The 15,533-nt window shown below is 36.1% G+C and overlaps 1 protein-coding gene across 1 annotated transcript in view; it reads right to left on the bottom strand.

Moving 5' to 3' along the window:
• LOC136033963 (protein spinster-like) overlaps positions 1 to 15,533 on the bottom strand; it is a 52,208-nt gene that overhangs the window by 12,014 nt on the left and 24,661 nt on the right. The window contains exons 5-6 of the mRNA XM_065714990.1: positions 13,452 to 13,586; positions 10,124 to 10,385 (exon numbers count right to left, since the gene is read on the bottom strand). Of these exons, the coding sequence (XP_065571062.1) occupies positions 10,124 to 10,385; positions 13,452 to 13,586 (397 nt within the window). The remainder of the gene's footprint in view (positions 1 to 10,123; positions 10,386 to 13,451; positions 13,587 to 15,533) is intronic.

Raw genomic sequence — 15,533 nt, 5'->3', positions numbered from 1 at the left:
GGAAGTGGTTCAGTGACAAATTTGTCCTGTATATAAACTGCATGTTAGCGTAGTAACACTATCAGCTTTGAAACAGATTTCAAAATGAACAAGAGATTTTAAAATATAAATAATAAAGAGTTATATATGCCTTACCTATTTTATTTTTCCGTTAAGTAATAAGAAATCCAAATTTTTCATACATTAAATTTAAATTAAAAAAAAATTGGTTTATCCAATGTGTTTCCAACAAATGGACGCATTGAGCTGAAAAACATTTAGACAAACACAACCGAGTTACCGGGTATGAACTTTTTAAATCTAATTTCTCGATCTGAATGCCTTAGGTATTTTCGAATGTTAAACAGAGATAATTATTTTTAAAGGCTATTTTGCTAGTCTATTGTTGACTGCTATTGGTTTTAAAGATTCAAGTAGAAAGATATTTTTAGTGTCAGTCATATGGAAGATAATAATATTAAAGCCAATATAAAAGAAAAGTATGAACTTATTAGTTAACAATGAAATATACTCAATCAAATAGGGTTGAATTGTAAAAACTACAAAAATCAGATACTTTAATTTACATAAAAAAAATATTCAGGGGAAGGGGAGGGGGTTTATATGGTACTAGAACTCTTGAAACATGCTTATGAAAATATTGGCGAAGTGGGGAATGAAATGAACTTATTGTTTGCTTTTGCTTATATATTAATGCTAATGCTTGTGTGCTTCCTTGTAGTTGCCTTATTATGCTTTTGTTACAGGTGCTTGGGTCAAATATACGTATTAACTGAATAGTACATCAAAGAAATCATTACATGGTGTCAGAAGTTCAACATGGATAGTACACCAGCTTCATCAATCAACTGGTCAAGCCCCAATTTAAAATCAGAATGGAGAAAATTTAAGAGACATTGTGAGCTCATGTTCTTTGGTCCACTAAGTGGAAAATCAGACGCAGTGAAATGCTCATACTTACTGATCTGGACTGGAGAAAAAGGACAGGATGTGTTCTCCACTTGGACCTTAACTGACGCGGAGGCAAATAAGCCAAAAGTATATCTAGAAAAGTTTGAGAATTATATTCAACCAAGTGCAAACCCCATCTTTGCCAGATGCATCTTTCATCAGAGAAACCAAGCAGATGGAGAGACCATTGAGTCATATGTCACTCAGTTGAAAGTACTTGCCAATGATTGTGAATTTGATACCCTAGAAGACCAGCTAGTTCGAGATCGGTTGTTCTTTGGAGTCAAGAATGCAAGAATCCGTGAGCGGCTTCTCAATGAGGGAGCCACACTTACCTTGGCTAGAGCAATTGAGTGCAGTCGAGCTACAGAAACTGTGCAAGAGACCCAAGCACTCATGCTTAACGAAAAGGCGCAGATTGCAATTAAGCAGGAGGTGGAAGTGGTTCAAAGACCGAGAAAATCCCCTGCATGCTATTTCTGTGGTGGTCCATACTCAAGAAGCCATAAGTGCCCATCAAAAGGGAAGCAGTGCAGCAAATGTGGGAAGATGAACCATTTTGCCAAAATGTGCAAGAGCAAAGTAGTACATGAGCTTGAAACGAGAAGCGAAGCGGAAGATGGGAGGGAATTCATGATTGAGTACATTTCCACAGAAGAAAAGGTGGAAAAGCCGTATGCTCTGATAAAACTGACAGAAAATGATAGTTAACTGGCGTTCAAAATAGACACTGGTGCTGAGGCTAACATTATGCCACTCAAAGACTTCAACCGATTGGCAAGAAAGCCAGCACTGCTGCCGACTACTGATGTGCTGACCAGCTACACCAGAGAACAGCTAAAGGTACTGGGGACAGCCAAGCTAAAAGTTCAGTACAGGAACCAAACCCCCCAGACCCATACCTTCCATGTGGTCTCCACAGATAGAGCACCCATCCTCAGCCGCCAGTCCAGCGAACGACTTCAGCTGATCAAGTTTGTCCTCAGTGTCAGCAATCCAGCCCCAATCAGACCAGTCATCCAAAAACTATTAAACGAATTTAGTGATGTCTTTGAGGGCATAGGGACACTGCCTGGAACCTGTAAGATATATCTGAAAAAGGGGGCAATACCTACTATACAACCACCGAAACGGGTTCCTTTTGCACTACAAGCTAAGTTCAAAGAGGAGTTAGACAGACTGGAGTCACTTGGAGTCATAGAAAAAGTGACCAAGCCAACACAGTGGGTGAATTCCTTAGTTCTGGTGAGAAAGGCAGATGAGTCACTCAGGATCTGTTTGGACCCTGTTGATTTAACAGAGTAATTTAGAGACCGCATTACCCTATATCCTTATTTGATGAAGTAGCAGCGAAGTGCAAAGGTGCTAAGAAGTTCTTTAAGATGGATGCCCGAAATGGATATTGGTTGATGGTGTTGAACAAACCATCCTCTGAGTTTACAACATTCAACACCATGTACGGCCGGTATAAATGGAACTGATACCCATTCGGATTGATTTCAGCGCAGGACGAATACCAGCGAAACATGGAGGAGGTCTTTACAGAACTGGAGATCGGGCTGATCATTGATGATATTGCAGGCATTGGTTGTAGTGTTGTTGAACATGACGCCAAGCTGAGGGCAGTACTCCAAGCTGCAAGAGACAAGGGAGTGTGGTTCAACAAGGAAAAATGTGTTTTCGACACTACTTCCATCACCTACTTCGGACACAGACTGACAATAAGCGGTATCGCCCCAGACCCAGAGAAAACCCAGGCGTTAGAAAACATGCCCGCACCCTGAAACCAGGAGGAACTACAGACATCCTTAGAAATGTACAATCACTTGTCTAGATACATCCCCAGCCTGGCTACGCTGTACAAACCCCTCAGAGACCTGTACAGACAGCAGAAGTTCGAATGGAATACAAGCCACGAGGAGGCCAAGAGAGGGATTCAGAATGCAATCTCCAAAAACCTCTCCTACTTAGATCCAGAGGCCAAGGAGATTGAGGTGATCACAGATGCATCCCAGCATGGTCTGGGTGCCCAGCTATCAACGGACGGAGTAACCGTTGCTTTTGCATCTCGCTCTCTAAGTGAGACGGAGCAGCGTTACTCCCAAAGGGAAAAAGAAATGCTCGCAATAATCTTTGCTTGCAAAAGATTTCACCAGTATCTGTTCGGAAGAACGATCTGCGCGACCACAGACCAAAAGCCCCTTTGTCGATCCCAAAGTCGATCTTTGGGAAGTCTATACAAAGGGCACCTCCAAGGCTGCAGCGAATGATGTTGGCTATTTAGCCGTATGATATCAAGCTTAGATACAAACCTGGAAAGACTATCCCTGTAGCGGACACTCTATCCCGCCTGCACCTTGTGGATACAGACATTGAGTAGCAGGTGGATATGGAAATTCTGGTTCACTCAGTCCTTCAGACTGTACCCATAGCAAGCCAAAGGCTAGCACAAATACGTAGAGAAACGACTAAAGACGAAACGCTAAACTCCCTGTTGGAAACAATACAAGTGGGTTGGCCAAACAATAAAAAAAGCCTAGACAGAAAACTTGGGCCCTTCTGGAATTATTGCCATGAGTTGGCAGAACTTGATGGCCTTGTTGTTAAAGGGGAGCGCATAGTCATCCCGAGATGCATGAGAGCAGGCATATTAGGCCAATTACACTCTTCCCATCTAGGAGTGGTGAAGACCAAAGAGAGGGCAAGAACGTCTGTATTCTGGCCAGGCATCACTCAAGATATCGAGAGGCTGGTCAACCAGTGCGAGGCATGCACCAAGTTTGCCATGAACCAACAGAAGGAGCCGATGATCCTGCACAAAATACCCGACTACCCATTCCAGCATGTAGCTGCTGACATGTTCCATCTCAACGGACAGGATTACATGGTCACTGTCGATTACATGAGTCGGTTCTTTGAGGTTGATCGCCTGACAAACACCACGTCACGGCAGGTCATCAACAAACTGAAATCTCACTTTGTCCGATATGGGATTCCCGAGTGACTTACAACGGACAATGACTCCCAGTTCAGCGCAAAAGAATTTGAGCAATTCATTACTGACTGGGGAATAATACACTCAAACTCAAGCCCAAACTACCCTCAGTCCAACGGCTTAAGTGAAAAGGCTGTTCAAATAGCTAAAAGACTCATGGTGAAGGCCGCTGAGAGCAAGAGTGACCCGTATCTGGCACTATTGGAGTATCGGAACACACCCATTGATGGATTTGCCCCAGCTCAAATAATGGTCGGACGCCAACTGAGATCACTCCTGCCCAGCATCACACAAACTTTGCAACCAGGAGCTTTCCAATTTGACCGATTCAGACAAAAGAGGGAGAAGGCCCAAGAGACACAAAGCAAACACTATAATCAGCATGCAAGGAATATGGAACCACTGAAAATGGGTCAGAAAGTGTGGGTCCAGTTGACTGACCAGAGAACCTGGAAGAAGGCAACAGTTTGCAAGACTGGCGACATCCCTCGTTCATACTATGTGCGTCTCGAAGAAGGTGGGACGTTCCGCCGCAACAGAATACACATCAAATCAAGACAAGACCCGATGGTGACTGACCTGCACGATAGTGCTAGTTGCCAAGTCGAAACTTCGAGCCTCTGGCCATCGAAGAATGTTCCCGATCCCTTAGCTGATTCCTAAGAGACTAAAGACCCCCCCTACAGTGGATTCTTCTCCACCAAAGCAAGGTGTCACAAACAAAGAGGCGGAGGCCACGGATCCGGCTCATGTAGATCAGATTAACCAGGGAAGAAGCGCGATGGCAACTCGTTCTGGTCGTCAGGTGAAACCCCCAACAAAGTTGAATTTGTAGAAAAGAAGGGAGATTAAATGAATTGATTGTACTGTATAAAAAAAAAGAAGATGAAATGAACTTATTGTACTGAATTAAAAAAAAAATAAAAAAAAATTATAAAAAAAGAAGATGAAATGAACTCATTGTACTGAATAAAAAAAAAAAGAAGAAATGAACCTATTGAACTGAATTAAAACAAAAGGCAAGTCGTTCTGGTCGTCAGGTGAAACCCCCCGGCGAAGTTGAAATTGAGCATATACAAAAAAAACATCGTTCAATCAAATGAAGAAAAGAAGGAAGATGAAATGAACTTATTGTTTGCTTTTGCTTATATGTTAATGCTAATGCTTGTGTGCTTGCTTAAAGTTGCCTTATTATGCTTTTGTTCCAGGTGCTTGGGTCAAATATACGTATTAACTGAATAGTACATCAAAGAAATCAGTACAGGGAAGTCTAAGTTCCCTCATCAAACTTTCAAAAGTCAATGGACTTAAAAAGTGTTAGTGAGAGAGTATCTAGAAATGGACCCTAGTTACACTCTACATCGAAATCATAGGGTTCGTAATAACCAATATCGGAAAACTAAGGCCTTTTCTTCACTACAGATAATGCAAGCAAATATTTTAACTCTAGATGAGATTAAAGGCATGACAATACACCCTACAAATGTATTCTACTTGCAATCTGTGTCTGTAGTCGATATGCATATGCTATTGCAGTAGGAACAAAAAAAAGTATGAAGTTGCTAAAAATATAGAAAGTATTCATGATCAAGATTGTTATAGAAAAATTCAAATGGATCAAGGTAGCGAATTTGTTAATCCATATGTAGAGAAGGTACTGTTGAAATACAATACAATGCTCTATCAGAATAATGTTCCTGTAAAGGCTGCATTGACCGAGCGATTGATATGATATATTCTACTTTTATATTCAAGATATTGTACATTGCAAAATTCTGCTGCTTTTGTTCAAGATCTGAATAAAATTATGCGAATTTATAGTAGACGCCCCCATCGATCTCTGTCCAACGTTAGCCCTAAGGAAGTTCACCAAGGAGGTCATGACCCACTTGACACTTTTCCTAAGCAATATTCCAATGAAAAGGTTGCTAAGAAAAATTCAATGCTTGTGATAATGTTTGAATTAATAAAACTACTAATATCTTTAAAAAGGAGGATTACTATTGGTCTACCGATCTCTTTAAAGTGTCAAAAATCAAAGGCTTGAAGCCCATAACATATCGTCTACGGGACATTAAAGATGAAGAGATTCTCAGTGGTTTTTATGACTATGAACTTCAAAAAGCTAAAAAGGATAGTTAAATTAAAAAGATCTTAAAGAGTTGTACACAAGGGTAAGGGACAGTTTTTTTTCAATGGCTGCGATATAACTCTGATACTGATTCTTGGGTAGCAGTTGAAGACATAAACAATGCCCAATAGTTTCTATTTGACATTCATATTTAATGTCTCTAATCCACTCTACAATGATTTGAATAAAACAAAATATTTGTGGACAAAACTCTCTCCCACCATCAAATTTGATGGTAAGTATGAAGTTGCTCTTGTCGATTGTATTCTCTAAAATAAACAGAATATCCTAAATACACAGGATATACCGAAAATTTTATATATGACAAAAAAGTAGACCACATGATTGTTCACTCTTTAGCGAGAATTGGACAGAAACAATGAACTCAGGTGAATGTCTTTTTGTCATATTACCATACAAGGAATTTGGTAGGATGAATGATTTGTGGCTTGCTATCAAAGGAAGAACCACCATACGTAAGAATGGTGCCTTTCAATTCAACAGGGTAAAAAAGGTTATTCTCAACGCCAATATGAGAGATATTCTTGTTTTGAAACAGGCAATGGTAAATGGGCTGTAAGTACTAGTGACATGAATCGTGTCATTTTCACTGAATATCCACCTGGGTTCACCTCGGACAGTTGTATATTTATTTACACTTCTTTCGTTGAAACTTCGAGAGCTAGTAAAAGCAACATTCCCCTCCTAAGTGTTCAATGAAAAAACAGTCAAGATCACATTCATCTTTGCAATATAAAGCATCTTCATTATATCCCTATAAACACTTAAAGTAGCAACTCTGTCAGTTATCACTAAGAACTTAATTAGGTGAACCTTTAGCAATAGCAAAAGGTTTGGCCCAGATTATATGTAATTTTCGACCCACTCAATAGCAAGATGTCTAATAGAAAATTGCATTCGTTTGTAATGCTAATGATTGCTCTGTTGTAACTCTTTGTCCAAGACAAATGGGTTAGATAACTTCGAAGACCACACTTCCTTTATGACCCGATGTAACAGTCTTTCTCATACGGCAGTACTTCATGTTCGAAACCAACAGGTTATGGGTTTTGTTGCTTTGGCAGTGGAAATACTAAGAGCTGGTGGAAATAATATCAAACTACTTGTACATAATGCAATCTTTAATCAGCGACATGTTGCTACAGGTTCACGCATCTTCACCGACTCTTCATTGATCAATGGTAAAATTCCTTAGAAACTGGCATTGGCATTTATAAAAAGTGCTATTGCTATAAAAGCGTGGACATGCTGCCCACTCAAATTTGAAATGTTTTGAGTTTCATCTCTTATATGTAAAATAAATAAAATACCAATCTATAATTTATCCTTTGATAAATACTATAGGAAATACTTTACAATGCAGTCCCTAGATCAATATTCTTTTTGAAAATGGTGTAACTGACGCAACGTTTGCAAAAACTCATAGTATTTTTGTATTGGACTTGTCTGTCACTCAAGATATGAGTTTTGTACGAACGGGGAGCGTATGTTGAATCGATTAGTGATTGATAAGGACAATAGGCCTTGTCGATTCATTAGCCGAAAGTATTACATCAGTCTCATTAAATCAGCTTAAAACTTACTTGGAAATTACTCCCAAAGGAAATGTTCTACTAGAGCTCCCCCCAAAAACACGAATTAAAGAAACAGCTTGTTTAATATGGATCCGTATATGTCAAAATACATATCCTATTTTAAACCATTGGATTTCCTTGAAAAAATTCAAAGTGTTAATAATACCATTATCATTGTTAATAGCAGTTCATCGACGGCAAGGAAAGGTCATTGGCTCTGCATCTTTCAAATAACGAAAAATATAGTTTTTTTGATCCATTTGGCCTACCATGTGATTTCTATACTCCGCACATCAACAACTTTATTGAATACAGTTGGACAACTATTATTCAAAAACATAAGAGAGTGCAGAATTTAAAGACTAAAAGTTGTGGTTTTCAAGCGCTACTATATTTAGTTTTCCGATATCATGGTTATACTTACATGGAATTTCTCAACATTTACGTAGACAATCCTCGCCTGAATGAATTCTTACTGGAAAATATGCTGTCATACTTGTATAATATTGATTTCTTTGCCCCATAAATTAAATGTTCTAAAATGTTTGTAAATTGTTTTTTTAATAAAAAATGTATATATACATTTTTTCTCTTCTTATTCTAACGGTTGAAGCGTAGACCTGATTCGCCCTCTCAAATCAATTTTAAACCATGACGATTCCAGTCTGTTAGAGATTAACTAAAACGTTATTTAGGGTTCTTTCTAATCATACCAGGAGGAGTGTTCTCCCACTGATCATATTTATCAAAGCGATAGTTTGGGCATAAGAATCCTCTAGTATGAAATTCACAAATCCAATACAAATAGTCTTTAATTAGTACTGCATAACCTCTATGCAATTTAAAGGGGTTGCATAATCTTCACTTTTCATCATACTCGTCAAAACTTGTACAGTTGTCAAATGATGAACAGCTCTCCAGTGTATTCATGCATATTGGTCATGTATAGAGCATTTTCTAGTGCTGACGCCCTCACCACCAAAATGAAATTGAGTTACGATCGATAAAGAAAGTTTTCCCTTCTAGTTCTAAAGAGAGAGGAGTAATCGGGTGACTTGACAAAACCTGTTTGGACAGGATCTTCTAAATTTTTGATTTATTTATTTGCCTATGGAAGGAGTTTAGATCATCCCTGAATTCCTAAGGTAGTGTTTCAAATCGAATCCACAATATCATTTTGGTTTTTGTTTCAATTAATATGTCTATGAATTCAGTAAATGCATTTGGGTCACGACGTAAAAGTTTCGTAAAATAGTCCAAAGACTGAGAATCATTTCTCATTACACCGCTAAGTATTCTTTGGGAAAATATTTTCCTTTGAAGAGATAACTCTAGAAAATCATCATCCCGAATAAATCTTTTTTCCGAAATCATAAGATTCTACATGGTTTTTTGTTTCGTAAATCCATTCATTCTTAAATCCCAACACTCTCACTGTTTTATATGGGTTAAACAAGATTCTTCATACTTCCGAAATATTCCTAGATGAACCGTAACCTAGCAAAGCATCTAACAATAACAATCATTTCTAATTTAGAAACATTTTTACTACATAATTACAACAACATATCACTCATTTCCCACTTACTGATTCAACTTATTAACCTCAATATATTTCACTATTGCAGCTAAAGCAGCTTGTACTCTATGCATATTCACTATATCAAGTTTTGCTGCACAACATAACTGATGCTCCAATTTGAATTTGCTCAATGAGATCACATGTCTTGTATACATATCATCCGATAAATGGCTTAGTCGAGATCCTCTTGTAATTTGTACTGCTACGTTTGGTACTCTTATCGTTGTATCATTGCTACTACTTCCAATAGTGTAAAGAAACCACTCATTTTTTGCCTGCTTGGCTCGTCAAATAAAAAATTGCCAACTAAAAATATATTCAAATAGTTCCCTCTCTGAATTCTACTTTCTTACTAATATGAAATAAATTTAAAATCCAGCCTTTTATTGGGTCTGTTTGCTACGGTTGGTTGCTAGGGTTTCAGGGATATATGCAAATGAGAATCTCATGGAAGTATGCAAAAGATATGTATCCTCTGTAGTATGGTTATGTAAGTAGGTCAATGACCCAAATATAACCGATCATTATAGCTCAAATAAAGTGCCCTGCCTGTGTTATAGGGAAGATTTAGTACCAAAATAGGAGTATACTCACAGGAGCTGGAACCCGGACACTACTATTGTCATATTAATAGACAGGATCGATCATTTGACTGTTTTTCAGTAGCATACTAAGCTTACCAAAGGGTCTTCTACAATTAGCAGCCAGTTCATGTGCATGTGGTGTTTTCTAATATATAAAATTTAAACACTAAATTATTTATATATTCATTAACATATAAATTATGTAAAACTGGTAAATCAGTAACTGTTAGCTTCATAGAAAGGATTGATAGTTTTGGCTATTTAAGGATAATTTAACTAACTTACTAATGAAACTTCCACAGTAAGTGACCAGTTGAGATTGACAAACAGCTGTCCAATTATCAGGAATATCCATACTGATGTAGTGTCATAGGGTGCAAGATAAATTACAGCATAGAAGAACGGTGTACCTAGTAGCAGACCGACACCAGTAACAAGGGCTTCCGATGCAATATATCGCGATTTTAAGAGTCTTCCCAGATAAGCACCGGCTGGAACACCAATAAGACCACAAACCATAGATATGACTCCAAATAATAATGAAAACCTGAAATATATAACGCCTTATTAGCAATAAACAACGGTAATTCAGAAGCCGGTGCTTTACGTCTCACGGAAATGCTTTTTCTCCTTCACACTACGCAAAAGAACCTTTCACAAAAGCATAAATTGAGACTTTAAGCTACCTTAAGCACTGATAAAGAAACTCAACTTCGGTCTAGAATTATACACCACACAAGTTTATGTTACGTTAAGTTAGAACAGCAACACAATTGAATTTCTTAATAAGCAATTAAAATAAATTGTATATACTTTTCTAAGAATCTTTTCACGCTTGATCAGAGTTTAAATATTTTTTTTTCATTCTATATTCTTAATTTTTCAATAGTTTGTTTATGATGATTGTAGACGAAGATGATAATGTATTTATGGATTGTTTTATTGGCCTAGTGTGAAAGGTTGCACTTAACATAATGCAACTTAACCATTTGGCATGTAATTACTTACAAAGGGTGACATTTACTTTAGATTCACATAATATTCCTTCATGTGAAGCAAACTCTATTGATCATTTCTGTCCGCTTTCCCCTATCGTAATTGGCATATTATAGATTTTAGTTTATCAATTTATACCAAAGTGTGTTTTGTCCTCCGTTCTTGCTAGTGGAAATAGTCGAGCATTACTGTATTTGGTGTCAAAATACTTTTTGATTTTGTATATCAACTATAATTTTGCCATTAAATATTTTTTAATTACCTTGACTATGCAGCTCTGACTTTATACAAAATTAAATTCGACTTCTAAATCAGGTTAGAACCAACTTATCGTTTATTCCAAAGTAATTCTGGTATCAGTTACACAAACCTTAACTAATTAGCCTAAAAGCGGCTGTTCGACTACAGAAGCTCATAAGCAGCTCAGCAATGAGTATAGCCTAGGCCTTATATGTTTCGGGTAAGGCTTGGAACATATTCACGGAGAACAAGTACAAGACCCCGATAAGAAAGTTCAACATTTTCAAATTTTTACTGAATTTTTAACATCAGAATAAATTAATATAGAATCACTGAGATATTGTAGGTTTTACAGTCATCTAAACTACGGTTGACACTTGGAATAAAGAAACACTGACTTACAGTCTAATAAAATTCAGAGTAAACGCAGTGGACTTTGAAAATTGAAATATTCTTAAGTAAGAGTATTGCCACCTAGTTCAATGTCTCCAAAGTAAACACTTGATGTTAAAATAGATGAAATTTCTGTGAAGGAACTGAATGACCTGGAAAAAAGTCCTCTATGTGGGCCTTCCACATCTGAATTTATTAGAAGAAAAAAAAATTCTGATAAGTCTCAAATACATTTGAAAGCCCCTCCTAGGAGGTCCTTCCAAATCTCAATTTGCTACAAGAAAAAGTTTTTTGATAAGTTTTATCGACGTATGAAAGCTTTAAACCCGCTTAATCTTTGCTTCTATACCTGCCTCATCAGCTTGATGATAATATGCTGCTATTCATGGTAATAATCATTACCATCATCCATTATAATTTCAATTGGTTAAAACCATTATTATTATAATTTTTACCATTATTAACTGGATGTAACTTGTTCAAAGAATTTGGTAATAGTTTGACAATTTGGCAATAGTTAAATTTCCATTTAATACAAGAAAATATGTTTAATAAGTCTTGGAGTCTTTAGAATGCTTTAAATACCATATAATATTCTTTTAATGAATAAGGTCATCAAGTATTCAATGGTATGTTGATTGCTCAGGTAATATGAAACATAAAGTGTTAAAAACTAATTTCGAAGAATTTTGACGTTTTGGAATGGGTCCTTCCTTTTGGCAATTTTGCACCATTCTAATTTTTCAACACTTACTCATAAATACTTGACTATCAAAATCTATTAGAAATTAAGCTATCGAGGGACAACATGGCTCGTATCAATGACAATTGTTAAAGCTGCTTTTGGCACTGATTGGGGAAAGAACAATAACACAAACCATTACAAATCATGATGTATTTTTAGCAATATTAATTAGTTAATTTGGGTAAGACCAATGAAAGTTCTTAACTACTACTACCACTGACAGCTCACAACAGGACCAAGTCGCCAGATGCCAACACATCTACATATGGTCTTCGTCCATCAGAATCTATTCAAAACCTCCCTTTTTACACCCTACCAGGAAGTTCCCATATCCTCTAAGTATTTCCTTACGTCATCATCCTGGCCCAACCGAGGACGACATGCTTTTTGTTTAGCCCTTAACGGTTGGCCGAAAAGGGCAATCTTTGCGAATTTTTCATCCTCAATATTCAGAAGGGGCCCTAGCCCTCTCAACCATTCTCTCATTATAGTCCAAGAAAGAGGGACTGAATCACTCTTTTCGAAGAGTCTACTTACAGTTAGTGAGGTACCCAAGACAATCCGTAGGCTTTTTTTCTGAAAAACACTTACCAAATCTTCCTCAATTTTTTGGAGAGCCTGTTCTTCAAAGCTATGCTTTACCACTGTTATTACTGTAGCTTCCAGTATTTGAATCTTGATTTGCCGACTTATCTTCCTATTCCTCCAACTTTTTTCAACTGAGAAAAATATCCTGTGCCTTGGCTATTCTACTTCTAACATCTTCACTGAACCCACTGCCTTTACATCTTATTAACATTAGTTTTTAAACTCGATATAGCACCCTGAACCTGTAAAACCTCAAAAATTTAATAAATTTTGCTAAAACTTTCATCTACGATGCTTAAATTATCAGTATAATCCAAGTCCAGGAAAATTTTACTTTCCCATTTAATTCTGTGTTCTACCATTGTCTTTGCCGTGCTTTTTTAAACAAAGTCCATGAAAATAATCCATTCAAATGGGGATAGAACACAACTCTGCATATCTTCTGTTTTAATAAATAACCAGCTACTAGCCTTATTTCCTGCTTTAGCTGCAGCGGGTTAAACCGGAACCTCCTCAGAAGGAAGGCAGAGTGGACAATAGAAAATTGACTCTGTTGCTATACCAAAATAACCTTGAAGTGAAAATGGTACGTAGCGGATTTAGAGCATAGTTGAAGAAGCTTGTAAAATGTTTGAAATAGAGCGTACTTACTTTCCAATTGATGTGTCTAAATCACCAGTCTGTACAACTTCACCAAGAGCAACAAATTTTGGACCCCACCAGGCGACGGCACCCGCAAAGAAAGCTATACCTGCTGCAGACAGGGTTATGAGGATGTAAGTCAAACTGAAAGGATAAATGAATTATACCGAAGATATCTTAGCCACCATTATCATTTTATTCTCTACGTCTAATAGTATTTGGTCATATTTTAGTTAGTTAATAGCTTTAAATGAAAGGGAATACATTTGATAAACGTTTCCTTTTGTCAAAGCTAAAGCTTTTGATATTAAATCTGAACCCCCATGCTGCTGCTAGAGTAACTGTAGACTCAATGGAGCCTGAGTGTACGATACTGCAGTTAGTGCAGTTACAACAATTTTTACTGACTTCAAAACAAATTGCACAAGCTTTGTAATTTCCATGTTTCTATGCATATAGTTATCCAAAGAATAAGAAAACAAAATCGCCACAATAAAGAAACGAACTTCTATAGCCCCAAAATAAAAAATTACCAACTCTGACTTAAGATTCTTTTCTTAATTTTTTATTCACTCCTCTGAACAAGGAAAACCCGTCGTTTGGCAATGTTTGTATTGCATGTATGGTTGCTTCATGCTAGACAAAAATCAAAGGGGAGTAGCAGTAACATCTGACTTTATACATAATTGTACAAAACACAGCAAAAAACTGTTTACTTGTATTCTTGTTACTTTTTATGAGTCAAACATTTTTTTAGCGGGAGGGGAGGGTTCAAACCATATAAAGCCCCTCCTCCTTAAATGCAGCTCTGATGCTAGATCAGGTTTTTTATTGTAAAATTGGTAAAATGGTGGTCTTTTTCATTACAAACACAAACACGCAATAGACAGCTTCAGGTACGCACATAGTAGGAGGGGGTAAAGTCTACTTGCCAAAGGTGACACATTAAAATGGAAATTTTCCTTTAATTGGATAGTTATTCATGACGAAATCCCGCTGCACACAAGGTCCGTATTTTCACAAATTAAGACTCAATTGGATGGTGTGTCATATTTGAGATACCAAATATTTTAATGAGTCAATTGTATCAAATCTACTTAAAATGAAAAAGCAGTTAAAGTAACAAGAACCGTGAAAATGAAATCTGATTATTTAGTGGAAACTCGCAGAGTTGCAGAGTGATTGTTAAGGGAAAACTTACAGAGTTTCCACTTAACAATCAGAAAATTTGATCTTCAAATTAAAATCAAAATTTTTATTCATTATCAAATAAAAAATCATCCGATCTTCACTAAATGAAAAGAATGACGTGTTATGATACTTAATCTATATATATAAAAATAAGTTGTCTGTGTGTGGATCTGTGGATCAGGTGACGTCACACTAAATTATTTCACACTAATACAAAAGAAGAAAAAAACTAAAAAAGGTAAAAACTACAAAAAAAACTAAAAAGAAAAAAAACTAAAAAAACTAAAAAAAACTAAAAAAAGGTAAAAATCTAATAACTAAAAAAAACTGAAAAAAATAAAAAAAGGCAAAAACTACAAAAAAAATAAAAACTAATAAAAAAACTAAAAAAGCTAAAAAACTAAAAAAACTAAAAAAAACTAAAAAAAGGTAAAAAACTAAAAAAAACTAAAAACTAAAAAAGAAAAAAACTAAAAAAAAGGAAAAAACTGAAAAATAAAAGAGAAAAAGAAAACTAAAAAAATATGAATAAATATATATAAAAATAAGTTGTTTGTGGGTTATGTCTGTCTGTCTGTCTGTCGAGTGACGTCGTGTTTGTCCGCATATGACGTCTGAATTATTTCACACTAATACAAAAGAAGAAAAAAAACTAAAAAAGGTAAAAACTACAAAAAAAACTAAAAAGAAAAAAAACTAAAAAAGCTAAAAAACTAAAAAAACTAAAAAAAGGTAAAAAACTAAAAACTAAAAAAAACTGAAAAAACTAAAAAAAGGCAAAAACTAAAAAAACAAACTAAAAACTAATAAAAAAACTAAAAAAGCTAAAAAGCTAAAAAAACTAAAAAAACTAAAAAAAGGTAAAAAACAAAAAAAAACTAAAAACTAAAAAAGAAAAAA

The sequence above is a fragment of the Artemia franciscana genome, chromosome 12 (genome assembly GCF_032884065.1).
Source record: "Artemia franciscana chromosome 12, ASM3288406v1, whole genome shotgun sequence".
Lineage (NCBI taxonomy): Eukaryota > Metazoa > Arthropoda > Branchiopoda > Anostraca > Artemiidae > Artemia > Artemia franciscana.
This window is presented reverse-complemented; position numbering and strand designations above follow the sequence as displayed.